The 22,198-nt window shown below is 46.7% G+C and overlaps 1 protein-coding gene across 5 annotated transcripts in view; it reads left to right on the top strand.

Moving 5' to 3' along the window:
- Window positions 1-22,198, top strand: part of dab2 (DAB adaptor protein 2) — a 51,846-nt gene that overhangs the window by 23,865 nt on the left and 5,783 nt on the right. For 2 of the 5 annotated variants that reach the window (XM_072515609.1, XM_072515612.1), the window contains exons 1-11: window positions 416-543; window positions 4,132-4,304; window positions 12,896-13,035; window positions 14,807-14,905; window positions 15,309-15,440; window positions 16,165-16,251; window positions 17,270-17,290; window positions 17,587-17,637; window positions 17,997-18,059; window positions 20,917-21,480; window positions 22,071-22,191. In XM_072515609.1, coding sequence (XP_072371710.1) covers window positions 4,205-4,304; window positions 12,896-13,035; window positions 14,807-14,905; window positions 15,309-15,440; window positions 16,165-16,251; window positions 17,270-17,290; window positions 17,587-17,637; window positions 17,997-18,059; window positions 20,917-21,480; window positions 22,071-22,191 — 1,378 coding nt within the window. In that variant the 5' untranslated portion in view covers window positions 416-543; window positions 4,132-4,204. Of the gene's footprint in view, window positions 1-415; window positions 544-4,131; window positions 4,305-12,895; window positions 13,036-14,806; window positions 14,906-15,308; window positions 15,441-16,164; window positions 16,252-17,269; window positions 17,291-17,586; window positions 17,638-17,996; window positions 18,060-20,916; window positions 21,481-22,070; window positions 22,192-22,198 lie in introns of those variants that run through there. The other 3 variants (XM_072515611.1, XM_072515610.1, XM_072515613.1) reach the window with 2 other exon arrangements.

Genomic DNA, 22,198 nt, shown 5'->3' on the forward strand with positions numbered 1-22,198 from the left:
ACCTAACCAGAAATGCCTGCACCCATAAGTCCTGGTGGTTTAACATGCAGCCAACTTCTGCAGTTCACAAGATGGGCTAGTATCCTGGGTCATGCTTCCCAGTTTCCAGTCCAGGGGCTGGTTTAGCACACTGGGCTAAAGAGCTGGCTTTTAAAGCAGGCCAGCAGCACGGTTCAATTCCTGTATCGGCCTCCCCGAACAGGCGGTGGAATGTGGCGACTAGGGGCTTTTCACAGTGACTTCATTGAAGCCCACTTGTGACAATAAGCGATTTTCATTTCAGTTTAGGGCCACTGGTGCCTAGCAACACTTGATGCTGTCTGTGCACTTTTTTTTTTTTTCTGCATCTAGTAACCTGTACATGTACATAACTAATGGATATCCTGAGTAATGTTTTTTTTACTTGGGAGCTAATCTTGGTTTAACCTTTGAACACAGACCAATCTCTCTCTGCCTGTTGCCCTGGTCTGTAACAGATTCTGGACAGCAGACGCAGGAGCACTACCAGTGTGAAGGGCTCCACTTTTTTTGAAGTGAATTCAGGTGAGGTTTGGTTTTCTTTTTTTGCTACCAGCCCTCCTGCCTGAGGCCCCAGTGACCAGGTTGTCTGCTGTGGAGAGTAGCTCGATTCTGTAGCAGGGCTGCCAGCCATGACCTCTAGTGCATTCCCTAGATCAATATCCTGGGCAGACTTGCAACAGTTAAGCAGCCCCAATATGTACAGTTGTGTTGGGTTTAAATAACTTCAATCTGGCAAATGTAAACTAGGCTGGACTAGAAACATTTTGGTTCAGACAATTGCTCAACTTGTGAAATTGTTTTTCATTCTCTGAGCATTATTTCCAAGGTCCGAATTTGCTGCTCCAGCCACCTAGTGGTGTACACGCCACCCTGCCAGAATTTTGACCCAGTTGACCACACAGCCTGGTTGAAATATCCAAGACTCTGAACTGCCCTTGAAGGGACTCTAGCTGCGGGTAGCGCAAGCGGATAGCACTGTGGCTTCACAGCACCAGGGTCCCAGGTTCGATTCTTTGCTGGGTCACTGTCTGTGCAGAGTCTGCGTGGGTTTCCTCCGGGTGCTCCGGTTTTCTTCCACAGTCCAAAGATGTGCAGGTTGGGTGGATTGGCTGTGATAAATTGCCCGTGTCCAAAAAAGGTTAGGACAGGTCATTGGGTTATGGAGATAGGGTGGAAGTGAGTGCTTGAGTGGGTTGGTGCAGACTTGATGGGCCGAATGGCTTCCTCCTGGTTCTATGTGCTTGATTTTTTTAATAATTCCGCTAGATGTCAGCGCTCGCTTTCTGGACCAATATGGATCTTTGTCACCTTACTAAACTGCAGCACTCCTGTTCCGAAATTCATCATGGCTATGGATTGAGGGGCAGCAGAATGATGACTTTGATGGGTTCAGGGGCTGGTTTAGCACAGTGGGCTAAAAAGCTTGCTTGTCATGCAGAACGATGCCAGCAGCACGGGTTCATTTTCCGTACCGACCTCCCTGAACAGGTGCTGGAATGTGGCGACTAGGGGCTTTTCACAAACTTCATTGAAGCCTACTTGTGACAATAAGCAGTTATTATTATTCAGTGGCTGGCCAGTTGACAAAGGGAGCTAGCCATGGAAGATGGGCACTGCCTGGAACGAAACGCTGCTGATTGAGGCTAGTTCATGGATCCAAATTGGGTTTCTTAACATAGATACCTTGATCTCTGACCCCAATGGCAACAGGTTTAACATGTGACCTTCAGGTGGAGTGTGGGAACATTCCTGTAAATGTGGTGACCCATGTATCTAGTGGTGGATAATGGTCAGGGCTCCATCTCTAGTGGGGTCCACATTCTATTTGAGACTTGTCCTGCACTTGTGCCTTACAAACCATTAGCTGCAACTTGGATTGGATTTGCTTATTGTCACGTGTACCGAGGTACAATGAAAAGTATTTTTCTGCGAGCAGCTCAACAGATCATTAAGTACATGGGAAGAAAAGGGAAGAAAAGAAAATACATAATAGGGCAACACAACAATGTAACTACATAAGCACTGGCATCGGATGAAGTATACCGGGTGTAGTGTTAATGAGGTCAGTCCACAAGAGGGTCATTTAGGCGTCTGGTAACCGTGGGGAAGAAGCTGTTTTTGAGTCTGTTCGTGCGTGTTCTCAGACTTCTGTATCTCCTGCCCGATGGAAGAAGTTGGAAGAGAGAGTAAGCCGGGTGGGAGGGGTCCTTGATTATACTGCCCGCTTTCCCCAGGCAGCGGGAGGTGTAGATGGAGTCAATGGATGGGAGGCAGGTTGGTGTGATGGACTGGGCGGTGTTCACGACTCTCTGAAGTTTCTTGCGGTCCTGGGCCGAGCAGTTGCCATACCAGGCTGTGATGCAGCCTGATAGGATGCTTTCTATGGTGCATCTGTGAAAGTTGGTAATAGTCAATGTGGACATGGTGAATTTCCTTACTTTCCTGAGACAGTATAGGCGCTGTTGTGCTTTCTTGGTGGTAGCGTCGACGTGGGTGGACCAGGGACAGATTTTTGGAGATGTGCACCCCTAGGAATTTGAAGCTGCTAACCATCTCCACCTCGGCCCCGTTGATGCTGACAGGGGTGTGTACAGTACTTTGCTTCCTGAAGTCAATTACCAGCTCTTTAGTTTTGCTGGGATTGAAGGAGAAATTGTTGTCACTACACCACTCCACTAGGTTCTCTATCTCCCGCCTGTATTCTGACTCATTGTTATTCGAGATCCAGCCCACTATGGTCGTATCGTCAGCAAACTTGTAGATGGAGTTGGAACCAACTTTAACACTCTACCCCTGCAACTTTAACACTCTACCCCCTGGGTATTAGAGGTACAGGTCAGCCATTATTTAACTAAATGGCTTAACTGGTTCGCAAAGTTTCCGAAATCCTTCTTTCTGGTGTCTTGTGGCTTTCACTACACTGGGGAAAAATCCACTAAACTAGCTTGAGACCAGGTCTGTTAACTCTGCTGGTGCTACACGACTGCAGACTCAAACTCCAGCACGAGTTGGACTATGACCTCCCTCATAGCTTATGTCTGTAAACAAAAGTCTGAACGCAATGCCCTTTTTTAAAATGCTGTTATTGCTAGGCACTTGACATGGAACAGAAGGACCTCTGCCAGGTGCAGTCATGCACCTAACTAGGAATCTTGGGGCACAAAGCCAATTAACATATTAGAAACTTTCACTTCCTTTCTCCTGTCTTGTCCTTGAACACTCCAGTATTTGTCAGTGAGTGTAGGGGATAAAGGGAAATGGAATTTTCATTCTTATCCATGTTTTTTGCCTCCAGCTGCAATCTCCGTTGCGCAAGCCTTGGGCATCATCACTCTGGCCTCTTGGTGCATTCCCAGTCATTTGGTAGCTGTTCTTCCAACCCTGGAATGAGCTCTATACCTCTTGGCACCTGACAATACCTCAGGTGCTTGGCTAATTCCTGGAACAAGGTGGCATGGAAGCAGTGGTTAGCACTGTTGCTTCACGGCTCCAGGGCCCCTGGTTTGGGTCGTCTGTGGGTTTCCTCTGGTGTGCTGGTTTCCTCCCACAAGTCCTGCAAGACGGGCTGTTGGGTGAATTGGACAGTCCGAATTCTCCTTCAGTGAACCTGAACAGGTGCTGGATTGTGGAGACTAGGAGATTTTCAGGGTTAATGTAAGCCTACTTGTGACAAAATTGAGGGCACTATGGCAGAGTATGCTTGGGCTGAATGGCCTAACTTAGTTGTTAGGCTGCTATAGAGCACCTTGATCTATTACATCCAACATTATATAGATGGATCAATTTGATCTCTAATTTCAAACTTGGATGGACAAGGCCCTGTTGATGCCAGTGAAAATGGCATGTCTAACATTGTAGTACTCCTTCAGTAGTGCTGGCTTGTTTGCTGAATGAAATGAATCGTTTAAGTCGGCTTCAAATGAAGTTGCTGTGACAAGCCCCTAGTCGCCACATTAGGGCACCTGTTCAGGGAGGCTGGTATGGGAATTGAACCATGCTACTGGCCTGCTTTCAAAGTCAGCGATTTAGCCCTGTGCTAAACCAGCCCCTGTTTGAGCTGTTTGAAACCATATCTCCTGACTTGGGGCTAACTTTATCATCTTTCCACAGGTCAGATTGACATGTCTTGATTGACTCTGTGCACACCGTATTTGAGGGTGAAGGAACTTGTGATTGAGTACCGATGGCAACCATGTCTGAACCACCTGTTGAGGTCAACAGTCCCAGTCCCAGCCAATCGGAGACTTCACCTACAAAGTCATCCAAGAAGGACAAAAAGCGAGGTAAGAAATGGAAGGGTGGTGTCGCTAGCACAGAGCATTTGGCCTCCAGCTCCATGTTGGTCCTTTTTTTTACCCTCTGCTCCAGTATGCAATCTTTTAAATTGTTCATTGCCATTATTATTGTCTCCCCCTTGCAGCAGGTCACCATTTGCTGTGTGGTTATTGATTTTCCTGCATCTGTCCCTAAATCATTGGAGGGATTTCCTGGTCTGGCTTGCACAAGCCCATTCATACATGAGTAAGGAAACTGGAGAGAATTAATTTCCACTTGGAAAGGCATAGGTCAGCATGGCTTTGTCAGAGGGAGGTCGTGCCTAACCGAATTGTTTTGATAGTTTGTGCAGTTTATATGAATTTAGCCAAGCCTTTGACAAGGTCCCACATGGGAGACGGGTTGAAGTGTATGGAATTCCCAAACTTGGAGGTTATCCACCTGGGACTAGAGAGGCTGGAATTCTAGGGCAAAAATGGCTGAGGGGGAAAATGATTGAATTGAGGGGCTTGGACCGGGTAAAAAGTGTTATGTAATTTGGAATAACACAAGCTGCCACTTGATGCAGTTTTGAGTAAAAGATGCTCCAGACTTTGAAGTGAGTTCAATGTGTTTTATTGAACTATTAGCACAGTTCTCAATGAGTTCGACTCGCTGCTAATCTAAATGTAGTAACTCAGTCTGACTGAACCAGCCTTGCTCTAAGCCACGTGCTGGGGTGTGATGCTGAGGATACACCCTGCCTCACTCTGTAGATGTTGGTCTGTGGAAAGAGGTGGGGTGAGTGCCTCATCCCTTTTTATAGTGAGATACCACCCCTGAGTGTCCTGACTGCTCATTGGTTGTGTCCTATTGTGTTCATTAGCTGCATGTTTGCATATCTTGACATTTCTCTTTTTTATATTTTGTTGGTGTATGTGACTGTATTTACATGTGGACGACAGCTGGGACAGACCACCCACCATCTGGTATCTGGATCCTGACTGTCTGCTGGGGGTAGCACAGCCAGATCGGTGGCATGGGCATCGTAGCCCTGCTTTTGATGGTCTCTGAGCTGCTGCATCTTCTGCAGCACCGGGAGGTGATCCAGGTTGGGCAGGTGTATGGCTGGAAGTGTCATCCGCAGGTCCCTGTTCTATGAGTTGAGCTGGCAACATGCCAGTGGACAATGGAGTCACCCTGTACACTAGCAGTATGTCGGAAGTGGAGTCTGCGGCCTTGCAGATGAACTGTTTCACAATGTGCACCCCTTTCTCGACTTCTGCTGGACTGTGGACTGGAGGTGACATGCTGGACTGCAGGTAGTGCGGACTGGAGGTGACCATTGTATGACCTGGCAAACATGGACCATTCTCAACTGCTAAAGCTCAGGCTGTTGTCACTCTGACTGATTGGGGCGCACGCCTTGAACGTCTCCTCCTTGCAGGCTTTGGTGACGGCCCATCGGGTGAGGTCCCAGAGCTTCAGCAAAGCTGGATAATTCGAGAAATAGTCTATCAATAAGTCATCCTGCGACCTCATCCTGCGACCATTCGCATGAGGTTGGTGCCAACCTTGGACCACGGAGAGGTCACTATGACATGCTGTTGGAGCGTCCCCTTGCTCTACACTGGCTGGTACCGCTGACGGGTAACACAGTTCAGGACCATGTTCGTGATGCCCTGGCTGATGCTGGGCCAGTAGGCAGCTTGCCAGGGTCTGTCTGCACTTGACGCCCAGGTGTCCCTCTATGAATCTGACACAGCATCAAGCTCTGGAGACTTGAGTGGACAGAATTGTCATTCCAGCTTGAGGAGGATACAATCAATCACCATCGGATCATCCTTCACATTGTACAATTGTGGGCACTGCCCTTTCTGCCAGCCATTGTGAGGTTGTGGATGACTTACTGCAAGAGGGGATCTTTGGCTGTCTCATCATGGATGAGAACTACCTTCTCATCTGTTGCCAGGAGAGTGCTAGCACAGCTGGATGTTCTCCAGTGGCTCACGGTGAGGTGACAGAGCAGGACAATGAGCTCCTTGCCAGGTGTGTGCACCAAGTTGAAGTCATACCTCCAGTTTAAGCAGGATTCTCTGCAACAGAGGCGCCGTGTCATTCAGGTCCTTGTATGATGTGGACCGAGGCCTATGATCCCCCTCGACAGTGAATGTTGGCAGGCTGTAGACATCATGAAATTTGAGGATGCCAGTGAGAAAACCCAAGCACTCCTTCTCAAACTGCATATCTGGTTTCAGTGGGTGTCATTGCCCTCTATGCGTAGGCTACTGGTGCCCAGGATGATGTGTCATCTCATTGAAGCAACACCGCACCGATGCCATCCTGACTCTCAATCTGGGTCGAAGAATGCCAGGACTGGTGCAGTGGTGAGCTTGGCTTTCAGCTCCAGCCACTCTGGTGTGCTGCCTTCCACTCGAAGGCAGGTGACTGCCTTTTTGTCCTCTGGGACCTTCATTGCCTCGATGGCCTTGGCCTTGACTTTGTTGGTGTCCAGGCACGCCATGCTGTGAGACCTGGTTGTCTTAGAACTTTAGCGTCGATGTGCCAAAAACAACATTTGGACCTGTTTAACTTTAGGCTGTTGGCACGAACATGACAGAATACCTTCTGGAGATGGGACAGGTGTTCTTCAGGGGTCGTGGACCCCTTCAATGCCTTCCATCTGCTCCATGATGCAATGGAATAGCTCCCATGCTGAGATGATGCCAAATGGCATGCGATTGTAGCAATATCTGCCAAAAGGCGTCTTGAAGGTGCAGAGCCTTCTGCTGAACTCTTTCCAGCTCGATTTGCCAAAATTCCTGTGCATTGGTGAAGAAGCACGCACGTGCCGTCTCACTCATGCATTCCTCCTGCTTCGGGATGGGGTAGTATTCCAGCATGATTTTCTTGTGATCCTTGGGATCCATGCAGATGCGCAGGTACCCCCGAAGGCTCCTTTATGCACACCGGAGTTGACCCATCAGTCGATTCAGTGACCTTGGATATGATGCCTTTTTACTGAAGATCCTTGAGCTGTGCGCTCAGTGTAGCAGGGACTCGTCATGGTGCGTGGACCACTGGCTTGACATCCGGTCGTAGCAGAATCTTGTATCGAATAAGGCCGCATGGCCATCCCATTGAACACCTCTGGATACTGGGCAAGGATGTCATCTATGCCAGCCTGAAGAACCACATGGAAGGGTGTTGTGGTGTAAACCCTTTGGCAGGGATGCCCTGGCCAGCTTCACAATTTCAAAGTGTAACCGTGCTTGTGTTTTGGTTGGATACATGCAGATGGCAGGATTCCAGTGCCGTGGTGGCATTCCTGTTGTAAACTAGGAGCTTGCAGGCAGCTGGAAGGACTGGGGGGGCTTCTTAATGTGTCTGAAGTCTGCCTGAGGTTGGCAGAGGCACCTGTGTCCAACTTGAATTGGGTGGGGCAGTGGTTGTCCTTCATCACTGCTTGCCATTCGTCCTCTGAATTGTTACAGGCGAGGCGTTTTCAGAACCCCAAAATGGATCATGGAGTTCAACCAACCTCCCTTTAATGTCCTATTGTGTTCATTAGCTGCATGTTTGCATATCACTAAGAAGCAGTTCTTGCCTCCCTCCTGAAGGGTTAATCACAAGGGGGGCATAGTTTTGTGAGGGGCAGGGGGTGAGAATTTTTCACCCGTGGGTGGTGCGGATCTGTATGGCAGTGGAGGCTGGAAAGCACTTGGATGAGCAAGATTGGGGGTAGGTTGCCTGGGCTCACTCGATGGGCCGAAGGGCCTTCCTGCACTGCATGCCCAGGCCCTATCCATCTACTGTACCCTTGTGCGCCCAGCTGTTTAAATGTTTCCTGCACTCCACGTAACACAACCCTGGCTGAGCTTTCCCCCCTCCCAGTGTATCTGGATCTTAAGACTGCAGCGATTCAAGGCAGCTCACCATCAGTCACTCTTGGATGGCCTAACATTGTCCAGACCATGAAGCCATGATGGGGAGATGCCGGCATTGGACTGGGGTGGAAGCCTTAACACCAGGTTAAAGTCCAACAGATTTGTTTTGTTTCAAACACTAGCTTTCGGAGCACTGCTCCTTCCTCTGGTGAATGAATAAGGTGGTGAAGCTATAATTTCCCTGAGGAACGAGCCGTACTCTGAAAGCTAAGTGTTTGAAACCAACCTGTTGGACTGTAACCTGGTGTTGTAAGACTTCTTACTATCATTATGAAGGAGTGGGGGTTGATGGTTAATTTACCACTTGTCTATAAACACCGGCTTGACTTCTTTTGAGGTGTATTTCCCAACCCTTAGTTTTGGTGCATCCAATTGCAATTGATACCCGCGTAGCAAATTACTGAGCCTGCCCACCCAGCAAATTACTGAGCCTGCCCACCCAATGTGGGAGGGGGCTTCCCACACCTTCCCCTGTTCTGAAAGCACAGGAACTAATGGGACCCATCCGGCTGATTCCCAATGCTGCTGTGTAATTCTTAAAGTCCTGAGTTGGAGTTCACGAGGAAATGGGCAATGCAGAAATTTGTCTTGTTGGTGATGGTGCAGATGTTCCAGTAAACTGTGGATGATGGTGTGAGTTCAGTCCAGCAAGGCTGTATAACCAGCTCCGCCATAACTCCATAAGAAATATGCTGTTTGTCCCTGAGCCATTTTCCTATCCATAATCTTTTGATTCCCTTGCTGATCAAGAATATGTATCTTGGACTTTGCTCCTTTTCCCCCACCCCACAGCTCTGAAGTTTTACAACACCAGGTTAAAGTCCCAACAGGTTTGTTTCGATTGTCACTAGCTTTCGGAGCGCTGCTCCTTCCTCCGGTGAACCTTCCACAGCTCTGGCAAGGAATTCCAAACCTCTAGAAATTCCTTGCACCATCCCAGGGTGGGGTAAACATTCCCTCTGCATTAAAAAGCCCCTTTAGAGAATGCTATGTTTCAATGAGATCACCCCTCGTTCTTCTAAATTCCAATGCATGAGTAGAGTCCCAACCTGTTTAACACTTATAAGACCCCCCTCCCCCTCCGAACTGGTGAACCTTCCCTGAACTGCCCCCAAAGACACAAGGACAAAATCTGCTTGCTAGTTGTGGTCTCATCATAGAATTTTCCAGTGCAGAAAGGCCACTCTGCCCAGAGTCTATTCTGGCCCCTGAAAAGTGCCCAGACCTCCACTCCATCCCTGTAACACCATCTGAAGGGCAATTTAGCATGACCAATCCACTTGACAATTGGATTTGTTTATTATCACATGTACTGAGGTACAGTTTTTGCAAACTGATCATTTTGTACATGAAAAGAGAAAATACAAAATGGGGGTAATAAAATGTCCATGTAAATACATACACTGGCATTGGGTGAAGCATAACAGTGTAGTAATCACATCCTTGGACCAGTACCTGTGAACAGTTGCAGCAAGACTTCCCTACTCTTGGACTCCAGCCCTCTTGTGAAATGAGGATAAACATTCCATTAGCCTTCCTGATTACAGACTCCCCAAGTCCCTGTGCTGTGGCTTTTCTCCAATTAAGTCATCTGTTCTCATTCACCCTTTCCAAAATTAACATCTTCCCACTTATGCCTTTTTCTTTTCTCTAACTCCCTGCAGATTGTGGAACATTTCCACCAGCTGACCTGTTGCATAGTCCGGTGTCCTGACTTTACCAAACGCAGATAGCCCTTTGTACTGCCATCCCGAGCGTGGGGGACAATTATCCCGAGTTTCGTAAACTGCTGTGTTCAAGGGTCATGAGCATTGCTTCAGCCACAAGTCGGTGTGGTCCATTTCTAAAATTAACCTGGAAGATATTTTCTAAATATCCACTCTTGGCCCCTGACCAATTGATATTTTGTGACTTCAATCCAATCTGAAGGGGCAGCACAGTGGTTAGCACGGTTGCTTCACAGCTCCAGGGTCCCAGGTTCAATTCCGGCTTGGGTCACTGTCTGTGCGGAGTCTGCACATCCTCCCCATGTGTGCGTGGGTTTCCTCCGGGTGCTCCGGTTTCCTCCCACAGTCCAAAGATGTGCAGGTTAGGTGGATTGGCCATGATAAATTGCCCGTAGTGTCCAAAATTGCCCTTCGTGTTGGGTGGGGTTACTGGGTTATGGGGATAGGGTGGAGGTGTGGCGCTTGGATAGGGTGCTCTTTCCAAGAGCTGGTGCAGACCCGATGGGCCGAATGGCCTCCTCCTGCACTGTAAATTCTATGAAACCGTCCTATTTTTCATCAATTTGTGATACTCCTGTACAGTTTTGCTTTGGTTTCTGGGACTGAAGGTGCATGAAGTTGAATTGTCAACTACATAGAACTAGGGGCACTGATTGATTAATAAATACTGGAATGAGATTTCAGTGTCATTTGGCAAGGTGGATATATTTGGGGGGGGGGGGGGGAAATCATGCAGATTTTGGTTTAGTTCAGAATTTCCATATTTATCTAAAAGGGCGATGAGATTAATTGTACATGTCCCTTTGGTTAGGGGATGTGATTAGCCTCCTCCACTCGCGACTTCTGCGTCATCCTGGGGCTCCTCTGACTTTGGGGGATAAGCTTTTGGTTTCTTGGCCCATCTTCTCTTTTCTCTTTCTCTCTCTTTCCCCCCCCCCCCCCCCCCTCCTCCCCAGGATTAATGAAAATGTAACCTTTAATTCTGGGGTGTAGGATTAGCCCCAGACAACAGGAATGATATTATTCCAATTAATGGGTTAATTTTTCAAATTTGAATCAAATGAAACTAAAAGGGCCACATCTGTCAGGTGATCATGGCCACCCAGTGGATGATGGGAGAACTGCAGTTATTTCTCTCCCAACATAGTTATAATGTGCAATGGTTTTTTTTTTGTACAATAACCTTGGATCAACTTCTCGGTTGTGGTGGGACTATAGTATCATCGTAAATGTAAGAACAGCAAAGGTTAATTAATGTCAAGTAGCCACTAGAGAGCTACAGTAGTGTGTATAAGGCATTGATGCTAAGCCTGGGGGTGGGAGGGGGAGGAGAAGACTGCTGGAGAGTCAAATACAGTGAGTAACAACAGATCGTAGTCAGTACAGGGTAGCACAGTGGTTAGCACAATTGCTTCACGGCTCCAGGGTCCCAGGTTCGATTCCTGGCTTGAGTCACTGTCTGTGTGGAGTCTGCACATCCTTCCTGTGTGCGTGGGTTTCCTCCGGGTGCTCCAGTTTCCTCCCACAGTCCAAAGATGTGCAGGTTAGGTGGATTGGCCGTGATAAATTGCCCTTCGTGTTGGGTGGGGTTATGGGGATAGGGTGGAGGTGTGGACCTTGGGTAGGGTGCTCCTTTCCAAGAGCCGGTGCAGACTCGATGGGCCGAATGGCCTCCTTCTGCACTGTAAATTCTATGATTCTAAAAGATTAGTCAAGGATGAGTAGTTCATGTTAATAATCAACAGAGTATTAAGTGTTGTCCAATCAAGTCAGAAGTACAGTGAGTAAGAGCTGATCATAGTCAGTATAAAGATTAGTCTTGGAGAAGTAGTTTACAAGTCAAATCCTAATAATATCGCTTATTGTCACAAGTAGGCTTCAATGAAGTTACTGAAGCCCCTAGTCGCCACATTCCAGTGCCTGTTCAGGGAATTTAACCCATGCCACTGGCATTGTTTTGCATTGCAAGCCAGCTATTTAGCTGAGTAATTACTAGTGTTAATAAATTTATACTTTTGTTCAAGCTATTTTGTGGTCTTTGTGAACATAATGCCAGCACAGTGGGAAATCCTGTTTGGTTCGTATAGTGGCGTTGGGAATATCAAATATTTGGTTTGACTATGTAGCTACCTGGAGAAATAACTTTAATCATAGAATTGTACAGTGCAGGAGGCCATTCAGCCCTTTGAGTCTGCACTGGCCCTTGGAAAGAGCACCCTACCTATCCCCACACCTCCATCCTGTCCCTGTAGCCTGACCTAACATTTTTTGGACACTTGGGGCAATTTGGCATGGCCAATCCACCTAACATCTTTGGTCTGTGCTGCCAATAGTGGAACTGGTGCACTCTCCATCCTGACTAACATTGGTTACTTGGCCACCACTGGGGTCGGACATTAGCAAGTATTTGGCCATCTTGAATTTCCCCAAAGGTGTCTCCTACCTTGAACTGCTGCGGTCCATGTGTTGGGCTTGGATCCAGGAGAGTTAACTTTCCCCATGTACCTGCTGCCCTTGTCCCTCTTGGGGGTGGGGGGGGGGGTTGGGAGTAGTTGCTGCCCCTGTCCTAGGGGTTGTAGGTATTGGGCATATGCAGGGTGCCCTCTTGATGGGTCAGTGTAGACTTAATGGAATGGGCCAAATGCCTGCAGTGCTGCAGGAATTCACCGTCCACCTTGGTGAGAGGAGTGAGAACGAGCTGGTTGCTTTGATTGTTGGAGCTGCCCTTATCCAGAAAAGGTGGGGCGTATTCCATCGCACTCCTGATTGGTGCAGATGGTGGACAGGCTTTGGAGTAGTGTTTTCTCTTAAATCTTCAGATATTCACAATTTTTTTTATTCTTTAGGACCAACTTTTGCTGACAACTTCCCACCTCTTCCCCCCCCCCCCCCCCCCCCCCCCCAAATGCTGCTGAGCTGGGGTTTAATGACTTTGTTTGTTTTTAGGATCAGAAAAAACTGAAGAATCTTTATTGGCAAGATTTAAAGGTGATGGAGTTCGCTACAAAGCCAAGATCATTGGCATTGATGATGTGGCAGAAGCCAGAGGAGATAAAATGTGCCAGGATTCAATGATGAAACTTAAGGTAAATGTTTTCACGTCCTGTTGATGGGATATAATTGCTCAGCATCCAGAAGGCGAGTGACTGTCCAAATCATCGAGGGGAAATTGCAATGGCTAATCAATTCTGGGCTCCTTTTGACTTTGAGTTCAAAGATTTAATTCTAGTATAAACATCCCAAACTTGATTAGATCACTCCATTAGTACAGGAACCTTTTCCCCATATGTCCAAATTGCTTCAGTGATATGGCCACAGGATATTGTGATGAGGGGCATGAGAGATTTGGGAGAATTTCTGGTGTTGGTGGTGGAGGACCATGTGTGGGGTAGGAGGAGAGGTGGGCTGCATAGTTGAAGGCTGCCAATAAAGATAGAACTAAATTAAACTTGTTTCTTCCCACTCCTGCACTCATCCCACTCCTGCACCCATCCGCAGTTGATGTGGTGTATATGGATTTCAGTAAAGTGTTTTGAGGTTCCCCACGGTAGGCTACTGTAGAAAATACGGAGCCATGGGATTTGGGGAGATTTAGCAGTTTGGATCAGAATTTGGCTAGCTGGAAGAAGACAAAGGGTGGTGGTTGATGGGAAATGTTCAGACTGGAGTCCAGTTACTAGTGGTGTACCACAAGGATCTGTTTGGGGCCACTGCTGTTTGTCATTTTTATAAATGACCTGGAGGAGGGCGTAGAAGGATGGATGAGTAAATTTGCAGATGACACTAAAGTCGGTGGAGTTGTGGGCAGTGCAGAAGGATGTTACAAGTTACAGAGGGACATGGATAAGCTGCAGCGCTGGGCTGAGAGGTGGCAAATGGAGTTTAATGCAGAAAAGTGAGGTGATTCATTTTGGAAGGAATAACAGGAAGACCGAGTACTGGGCTAATGCCAAGACTCTGGGCAGTGTGGATGAGCAGAGATCTCGTCCATGTACATAGATCCCTGAAAGTTGCCACCCAGGTTGAGAGGGTTGTTAAGGTGTATGGTGTTAGCTTTTATTGGTAGAGGGATTGAGTTTTGGAGCCATGAGGTCATGTTGCAGCTGTACAAAACTCTGGTGCGGCCGCATTTGGAGTATTGCGTGCAATTCTGGTCACTGCATTACAGGAAGGATGTGGAAACATTGGAAAGGGTGCAGAGGAGATTTACCAGAATGTTGCCTGGTATGGAGGGAAGATCTTATGAGGAAAGGCTGAGGGACTTGAGGCAGTTTTCATTGGAGAGAAGAAGGTTAAGAGGTGACTTAATTGAGGCATACAAGATGATCAAAGGATTAGATAGGGTGGACAGTGAAAGCCTTTTTCCTCGGATGGTGATGTCTAGCATGAGGGGACATAGCTTTAAATTGAGGGGAGATAGATATAGGACAGATGTCAGAGGTAGTAAGGGTGTGGAATGCCCTGCCTGCAACAGTAGTGGACTCGCCAACACTAAAGACATTCAAATGGTTATTGGATAGGCATATGGACAATAAGGGAATAGTGTAGATGGGCTTTTAAGTGGTTTGACAGGTTGGTGCAACATCGAGGGCTGAAGGGCCTGTACTGTGCTGTAATGTTCTGTTCATCCCACTCCTGCTCCCATAGTTCTGGTCACATTCCAACAGCATCCACCTTAGTGCAGCTTTCTCTAGGTCTTGCGATTACAATCACTTTCCTCCAGAACATGTAGCCAGTTGTAACACAGTATTACAATGAATGCTAAGATCTTCCTTGAGTACAGAGGGTCTAGGGCAGCATGCCTGTATTATGCATATTGTATATCTGATCTGTGGATTGCTCTTGTAACCTCTGTAGGGCATAGCAATAGCTGCTCGAGCACAAGGACAACATAAGCAGAGGATTTGGGTCACCATCTCTCTCTCTGGAATCAAGCTAATTGATGAGAAGACTGGAGTAAGTACCTTGCTAGAGCTTGTTTCTCAATCCTTCAGATTTAATTTTTTTTTTTTTTTTTTTGTTGGTGTTGGCTGGTATGGGGCACATGTGTTGAGTCACCAGATATTTTGCCCAGGTTGAGGTGAGAGCTGTCAGCCACACTTGGCTATCACTGAAACTTCTTTGTCAATTGTCATTTTTCAATCTATGCTATACAGCTGAATTTACACTAGTGGGACAAAGTTGTTTAGTGCCATGAAGCCCCTTGTATTTCCAAACAGGTGGCTCTGTCAATAAATACCTGTAGCTCAATCAGCACTTGCCTATGGGGCTTGAACCATGAGTGAGTTGAAGCTATTAGTTTGGGCAACCTCTTGTACCACATCTGTTGGTCTTCATTAAACCTTGTTTTACATTTCAGGTGATTGAGTATGAGCATACAGTCAACAGAATCTCCTTCATTGCTAGGGATGTCACAGATAACCGTGCATTTGGTTATGTCTGTGGTTCAGAAGGTCAACATCAGTTCTTTGCCATCAAGACTGCCCAGCAGGTAATAGGCCTGTAGTTTAATAGTGGCTGTGTACCATGTTGATGTAATATCCAGTCTTCACGAATGTACAACTTGTTGGATTTGGATTTTGTTTATTGTCACGGTGTACCAGGGTACAGTGAAAAGTATTTCTGCACCAAACAGCTCAACAGATCATTTAGTACATGCAAAGAAAAGGAAATACATAGGGCAACATGTAAATACATGGACACTGGCATCGGGTGAAGCATACAGGGGTGTAGTGTTTATTGTTTTGGTGAGCTTGAGCTTTCTGCACTTGACTGTAAAACTGAGGCCACACCTGGAGTATTGAGGCCAATTTTGGTGTCCTTATCTGAGGAAGGATGTTCTTGCTATGGAGGGAGCAGCGAAGGTTTACCCGGCTCATTCCTGGGATGGTGGGACCAAGTTGGCTAGGAATGTATTCATTGGAATTTGGAGGGATTGCAAACTGGCAGGATCACCCTTCTGCAAATGAGGGGTAAACCATTTTAGGGATGGGGGGAGATTTCTTTCACCCAGAGTGATGAATTTGTGGAAAACGCTACCTCAGTAGTTGAAACCAAAACATTGTGCTCTTTCAGGAAGGCATTAGATGGTCTTGGGGTGAAAAGGAGATGGGGCAGGGTCTTAATCGTGATCATAATGAATGGCCTTTTCCAGTCTCTGTTCACCTTTTTGTAAAAATAAATGGAGCATTTAATTTGTTTTTGTCATTTTTCAGGCTGAGGCACTAGTTGTGGATCTGAAGGATCTTTTTCAATTGATATACAACTTGAAGAAAAAAGAGGATGCTGAGCATCAGCCAAAAGTAAGGAAACACCAGAGGCACGGTAGCACAGTTGCTTCACGGGTCCCAGGTTCAATTCCTGGCTTGGGTCACTGTCTGGAGTCTGAATTCTCCCCGTGTGTGCGTGGGTTTCCTCCGGGTGCTCTGGTTTCCTCCCACAGTCCAAAGATGTGCAGGTTAGGTGGATTGGCCATAATCAATTGCCCTTGGGTTGGTGGGGTTACGGAGATATGGTGGAGCTGTGGGCTAAGTTCTCTTCCCAAGGGCCAGAGCAGACTCTGAGCTGAATGGCCTCCTTCTGCCTCCGATGTATGTGACTAGGCTGTCCTGAACACGCGAGCATGAGAAGAACACAAGGGCACAGGGCGACATAGTAGTGGCTAAGGTTTCATAGGTGAGGGTTTTCATAGAATTTACAGTGCAGAAGGAGGCCATTCGGCCCATCGAGTCTGCACCGGCTCTTGGAAAGAGTACCCAAACCAAGGTCAACACCTCCACCCTATCCCCATAACCCAGTAACCCCACCCAACTAAGGTGTCCAAAGAGGTCCCTAAATAACCTGTTGAGCAATTAATCCTGACTGATCCACTGGATCATCGATTTGAAATAAAGGGCATAATGTGTTGTCATCAATCTTGCCCAGATTCCAAATTGTGAATAATTATAAAGTCCAATTCCTGCATGTTTGGGACACTTGTTTTTGGTCTTTCAGAATCCAGTTTGTCTTAAAATCCAGTTTCTTCCCCAACCTCTTGGTTTCGGTCTGGGGAGGTTTCTGGTCTGAGGGGGAAGTTTCCTCACTTGAAGGCGATTGGATCCAAGTTCTGACTTGGGCTAATTCCGCTTTTTGATCTTGTGCAGCCATTCAATTGGTATTTGCCTCCCTTGCAAAATCTTAGTGCTCCTCAAACTGACTAGATTGTCCCGTTTCCCTGCCAGGAAAATTAAAACATTCGGGTGTACAAATAAATGTGACTATTGTTAACTAGGTTTTAATACAGTCTGTCCGCACTAACTGAACTCTTTCTGCCTTTCGCAGGGTGATGGTGAACCCACTGAGGTGAGATCACTGCACTATTATCTGGTTGGTTGAATTTTGGATAAAAATTTCTGCAGAGTTGAAGCAGCAGATTTGGGCTTCTAGAGGGAGTGGGGATAGTCTTAATCATCTCCCATCTAACTCACCCTTGTATCTACCTCCATATTGTGCTCTCAGGTTTGACTATCAGAGGGGCGGTCCATGATTAATTTCTGATCCCATGGGAGAATCAATTAGTCCCTAAAACACACATTGTCTGTGGAAGGTTGTACCTAATTGTTAATTGTACCTAAATATCTGTTTATTTTACTCCTCAGAATGGTAGTCCATTGCTGAATTTTGATGACCAGGTATCTCAAATTAAAAATGTAAGTGAACATCTTGATGTTGACACTCTGCACAATGCTTGGGTGGATTCACCATTAGAGTCTGTTGGTCAATTGGTTAAACTACAGCATACAAATGTACCAGGATGGTAAGGGGAGCTAGATGGGCTATTCTCTGACATCTATGTGGGGGGAGAAGAAGAGGGGCAGATGGACCAGGAAAATGACCTTGAGTGACACTGAACCTCTGACAATGTAGTGCTCCTAGTGGGATTCTGAATTTGTGATATAGTCTCCGGATTGTTATGGGGTAGGGATTATGGGCAATGTGATGGGCCTTGCATTGGCAATTTCTACCCTGCTCCTGAAACCAGCTTTATCTTTTGATTGTTCTTAAACAGGGTATTGACCAGATGCAGCTGTTTGGCGATATGTCTACACCACCCGATATCCATAGCCCAGCGGTAAGCATTACAACCTGTGTATTGATTGGTCTGGCAGAAATCTTCTATAGTTGGACCTAGTTTTGAGAATGATCACTGACCATGGTCAATTGACATTTGACGCTGGGCATGTCTATTTGATGCCAGTGAATTTGGGACTCTACCTAACCTAAATGGAAAATATTGACAGTGGAAATGGGAATTTTAGTAGAACTTTTCCAAGGGAAAACATACCAGCAATCGAATTCCTCCAGCTGGACACTTGCACAGTTCACTGTATTGCAGGATCACATTATCAGTCAAACTTGAGACCTGGAGTTCTCAACATGAACCCTGGCCCCCATGTGTTTCATGGCATCAAGGAAACCTCCTGCTACTGACCCAGCTATCTGTTCCTAAAGAACTAGGCTGGCTCTAAAGTAGAAGGGAAGAACCAACTAGATTGGGTGGAAAACAATTGATCTCTTCCTGGCCGACCTGCCTGCTGCAGGTGCATCTGGTCCAGGACATCCCTGCAGAGTTCGGAGGGTTTTCACCCAAACTGCTCAACAATGACCTTCCCCCTGCCATGCTGTTATGGTTGCTATTTTTAAATGATCAGGACCATTTGCAGCTGATACTCTGTACACATGCGGCCTGTATGTGGTAAGTAACGTTCAGGCCAGCTCCAATGAGAATCTATACCCCTTGACATCAATCGGCATTATCATTGCCTAAATCCTTCACCCATGAACATCCTGGGGGTTATCATTGACCAGAAACCACCATGAGTAACCACCATCATCAGGGGTGTGATGGAATACTTGCCACTTGCCTGGATAAGTGCCGTTCCAGATAAAATGAGAAGGTTCACCAAGCAGGCTGCTTGTTTAACACCTATCCAATTCCTCCACCACTGATTGTGCCAATTAGGGTGGCACAGTGGTTGGCATTGTTGCTTTACAGCTCCAGGGTTCCAGGTTCGATTCCCAGCTTGGGTCATTCTGTGCGCCTACACTTCCTCCGGGTGCTCCGGTTTCCTCCCAAGTCCTGAAAGACGTGCTGTTGGGTGAATTGGACATTCTGAATTGGTGTACCCAAGCAGGTGCTGCTGTGGTGACTAGGGGATTTTCACAGTAACTTCTTTGCAATGTAAGCCTTATTATTAGATGCACTACTAAAACAGTGACCTTTTACCATTATAGAAGGACAAATGCAGGGAACTCTATCCCTGCAAGCCCCACTCTATCCCTGTATCCCATCCCTGAATCGCCATCCTTTCTGTCACTGGGTAAAAATCCTGGAGCTCCTTCAACTGCACTTGGTGCATCTACACTGCTGCAATGGTTCAAGAAGTGGTCTCTCCCTTTGGGGATGGGCAATAAAAAGGCTGGCCTAGCTAGTGACAACCACGTCCCATTTATATAATTGGCCACCACAGGTGTGCAGAATTTGTTGCTGGCATTGGGTTGAATTATAATTGGCACCCATTACTTAGGTTTTGAAAATGCCAAGATTGTGCAGCCAAGGTAAACGTGGTGTGGTTGATGGTCAGCCAGACCTGTAATTAGGTGCATGTGCTGGGTTCCTGACAGTTCTTTAGGTGAATATTGCTAATTGACCTGCAACCAATTACACTTCTGTAACAACATGTAACTGTTGAAACTTATCCACAGCCCCAGGTTATTCTCTATTCAAAATAGCTGAAGCCCATGTTCATGGGACAAGCTGACTTTTCTTTTCTCCAAATTAATAGCATTCCAGATCAATGCACTACAGAAGCGACTAGTTCTAAGGAATTGGTTCCACCCTGGGCAGGACTGGGGGCTGGTGTTGGTGTGGAATGTTGTGTCCAAGTTCATTTTGGGAAAGAGCAAAAGAGCACTAATGTAGGAAAGCTGCAACAAAGGGTCTGGGAGTGCAGCAGGTAATCGGGAAGGTTAAAATCCTCCTGCTGCAACTGTCGTGGTGAGACCACATCTGGGGGTCTGCACTCTGGTGGCGAAGGCTCACTAGGAGGTTTGGGGGGGGGGGGGGGGGGGGGCGTGCGCATCTTGAGTACAACCGGTTGGGACTCCATTGGAATTTAGAAGGAGAGGTAATCTTGCACATATAGGATTCTTCAGGGATGTTTCCCTCTCGTGGGATGGTCTCTGACCAAGAGTAGAGTGGCTAGTCTGCTAGACAGGACTCCACAGATCTCTTCCCACAGCTGTTTGTAGCCATGGGGGTTAAAGATCCATGTATGATTTCCATTCATTGCAAAAATAGAAGACCTCGGTGCTGTTGAGGGGAATAGTTAAAAGCCTAACTTACTAGGCCACAAGTTGCACCATTCCAGTTGTAGGTAGATGTACCTAACTGGCCACATTCAGTCACTATCTTGAAAGGGCTTTGCCCTTCACCCAGAATCCAAGTGTGACAAACTTGGTATAAGTCTAGAATTGAGGGGGAACTTGGATCTTGAACGGTAAGTACTCTTGAGGCAATTGGAATTGTGACTTGCAGGACATTACCTGGAACCATCTCCTCGGCCTTTATACCTCTCTACCTCTGATCTTGTGCTGCGCCATACACTAGGGTCTGCAGCCCCTCAAGCAGTTGAACCATTCCAACTTTTCCCAATCCTCCCTATTCCCTGTCCAAGTCATTCCAAGATTCACAACCTGTGGAATTCTAGATCCATTTTAAAATGGTCTGACAAAATTACTTCACTAACTAATCCAGAAGAATTCAAATGGCTGAGGATAAATTAGTTTCTGTACCTAAAAGCCTCTGCTTAAATGTTGCCTGTTTAGGAATTGGTTGTGGCTATTTATGTTGTGCTACCGTTGATTTTTGCATCCTGATATTGGTTCTTTGATTAAATTTTGACTTTTTTTTTCTATCAAATGATTAGGCAAATAATGGCGATTACTTGCTGGATCTCTCCTCTCCTGAAATGGACCCCTTGAACACCTGTGCAAAACGCAAACCATTTCCTGAAGAGACCAATGCTTCCTCCCTCAACTTCTTTCCTGAACCTGATCCCAATCCTTTCCAGAATGATCCTTTTTCTGAACTTGACCAATCAGCACCTTCTCAATCAGTTGATTCTGTAAAACCTTCCAATCAGAGAGATGGAGCTCTTCTAGGTGACCAGTCGGCCAATGGTACCCAGAGTGGAGATCACCTTGACCAACTTTCTAGTCAGGTTGTCGCCAGCTCAAAAGTTGACTCTAATTCCTGGTCATTGAATGGATTACTAGGCCAGGAGACAACTGATTCTGTTGGCCAACCAGCACCTGTCCCTTTTGCTGAAATCACTGGTGTTGCACCACCAGCACCCAATGGGTTAAAACTAGACGTTCAAAGTGCTGCCAACAAGCAAATGGATTCTCTCCTGATGCAGACCCTTGACTCTGTTTTATTGTCCCCTCCACCACAAAGCACAAAAGGCGGACGAGGCAGGCGCAACCTTCAGGTGAAGAAAAATAATCTAATGTCTAACCGTTTTAAATTACTAACCTTTAACTCTGAACCCTGCCTCAGAAGTCTAGACCCTGGGAGGGAATTAAATTATAGCAAATGTAATCTAGTTAAAACACTCTAGCACCCCCATATCTGTGAGGGTCTTGCCCCCCCCCCCCCCCCCAAAAAAAAAACAACCCAAAGATATGCTGGGTAGGTGGATTGGCCATGCTAACTTGCCCCTTAATTGGGGGAATACATTACAAAATACTGGAGTGCACCTATTCTGACTTTGTATGCAATGAATGTTTGGCTTTGGTTAACCCAAACCTTCCCCAAGATCATCATTGAATTTTCTGGTTTTGGTGATGCTCTAGGTTTGGGGCAGATCTATTCCAAGTCTGTTGAGGGACACTGAATTTGGGTCCCCTGCTCCCTATATAAATATATTTGGGTCCCCTGAAGGTGAATCTGGCTACTTGGGAAGAAAGGGTCCAAATCCAGACACCACTGGTGTCACTCCCTGATATTTGAGCAATTGGTTTTGTGCATGATACCAGGTAGTTTGAACTTTCAATGTAATTTGTTCCTATGTTCCCTTAGTTGGCAAGTGATAACTTTGGATCCAGTCCACTTGTTTCAGCAACAACTCTGCCTCCAGCCCAAGCTGCTCATGGCTATCCTCTTGATCTATTCAATGCACCATCTACACGGGTCAGCCCAGGTAGGAC

Source organism: Scyliorhinus torazame, chromosome 9, assembly GCF_047496885.1.
Source record: "Scyliorhinus torazame isolate Kashiwa2021f chromosome 9, sScyTor2.1, whole genome shotgun sequence".
Taxonomy (NCBI): domain Eukaryota; kingdom Metazoa; phylum Chordata; class Chondrichthyes; order Carcharhiniformes; family Scyliorhinidae; genus Scyliorhinus; species Scyliorhinus torazame.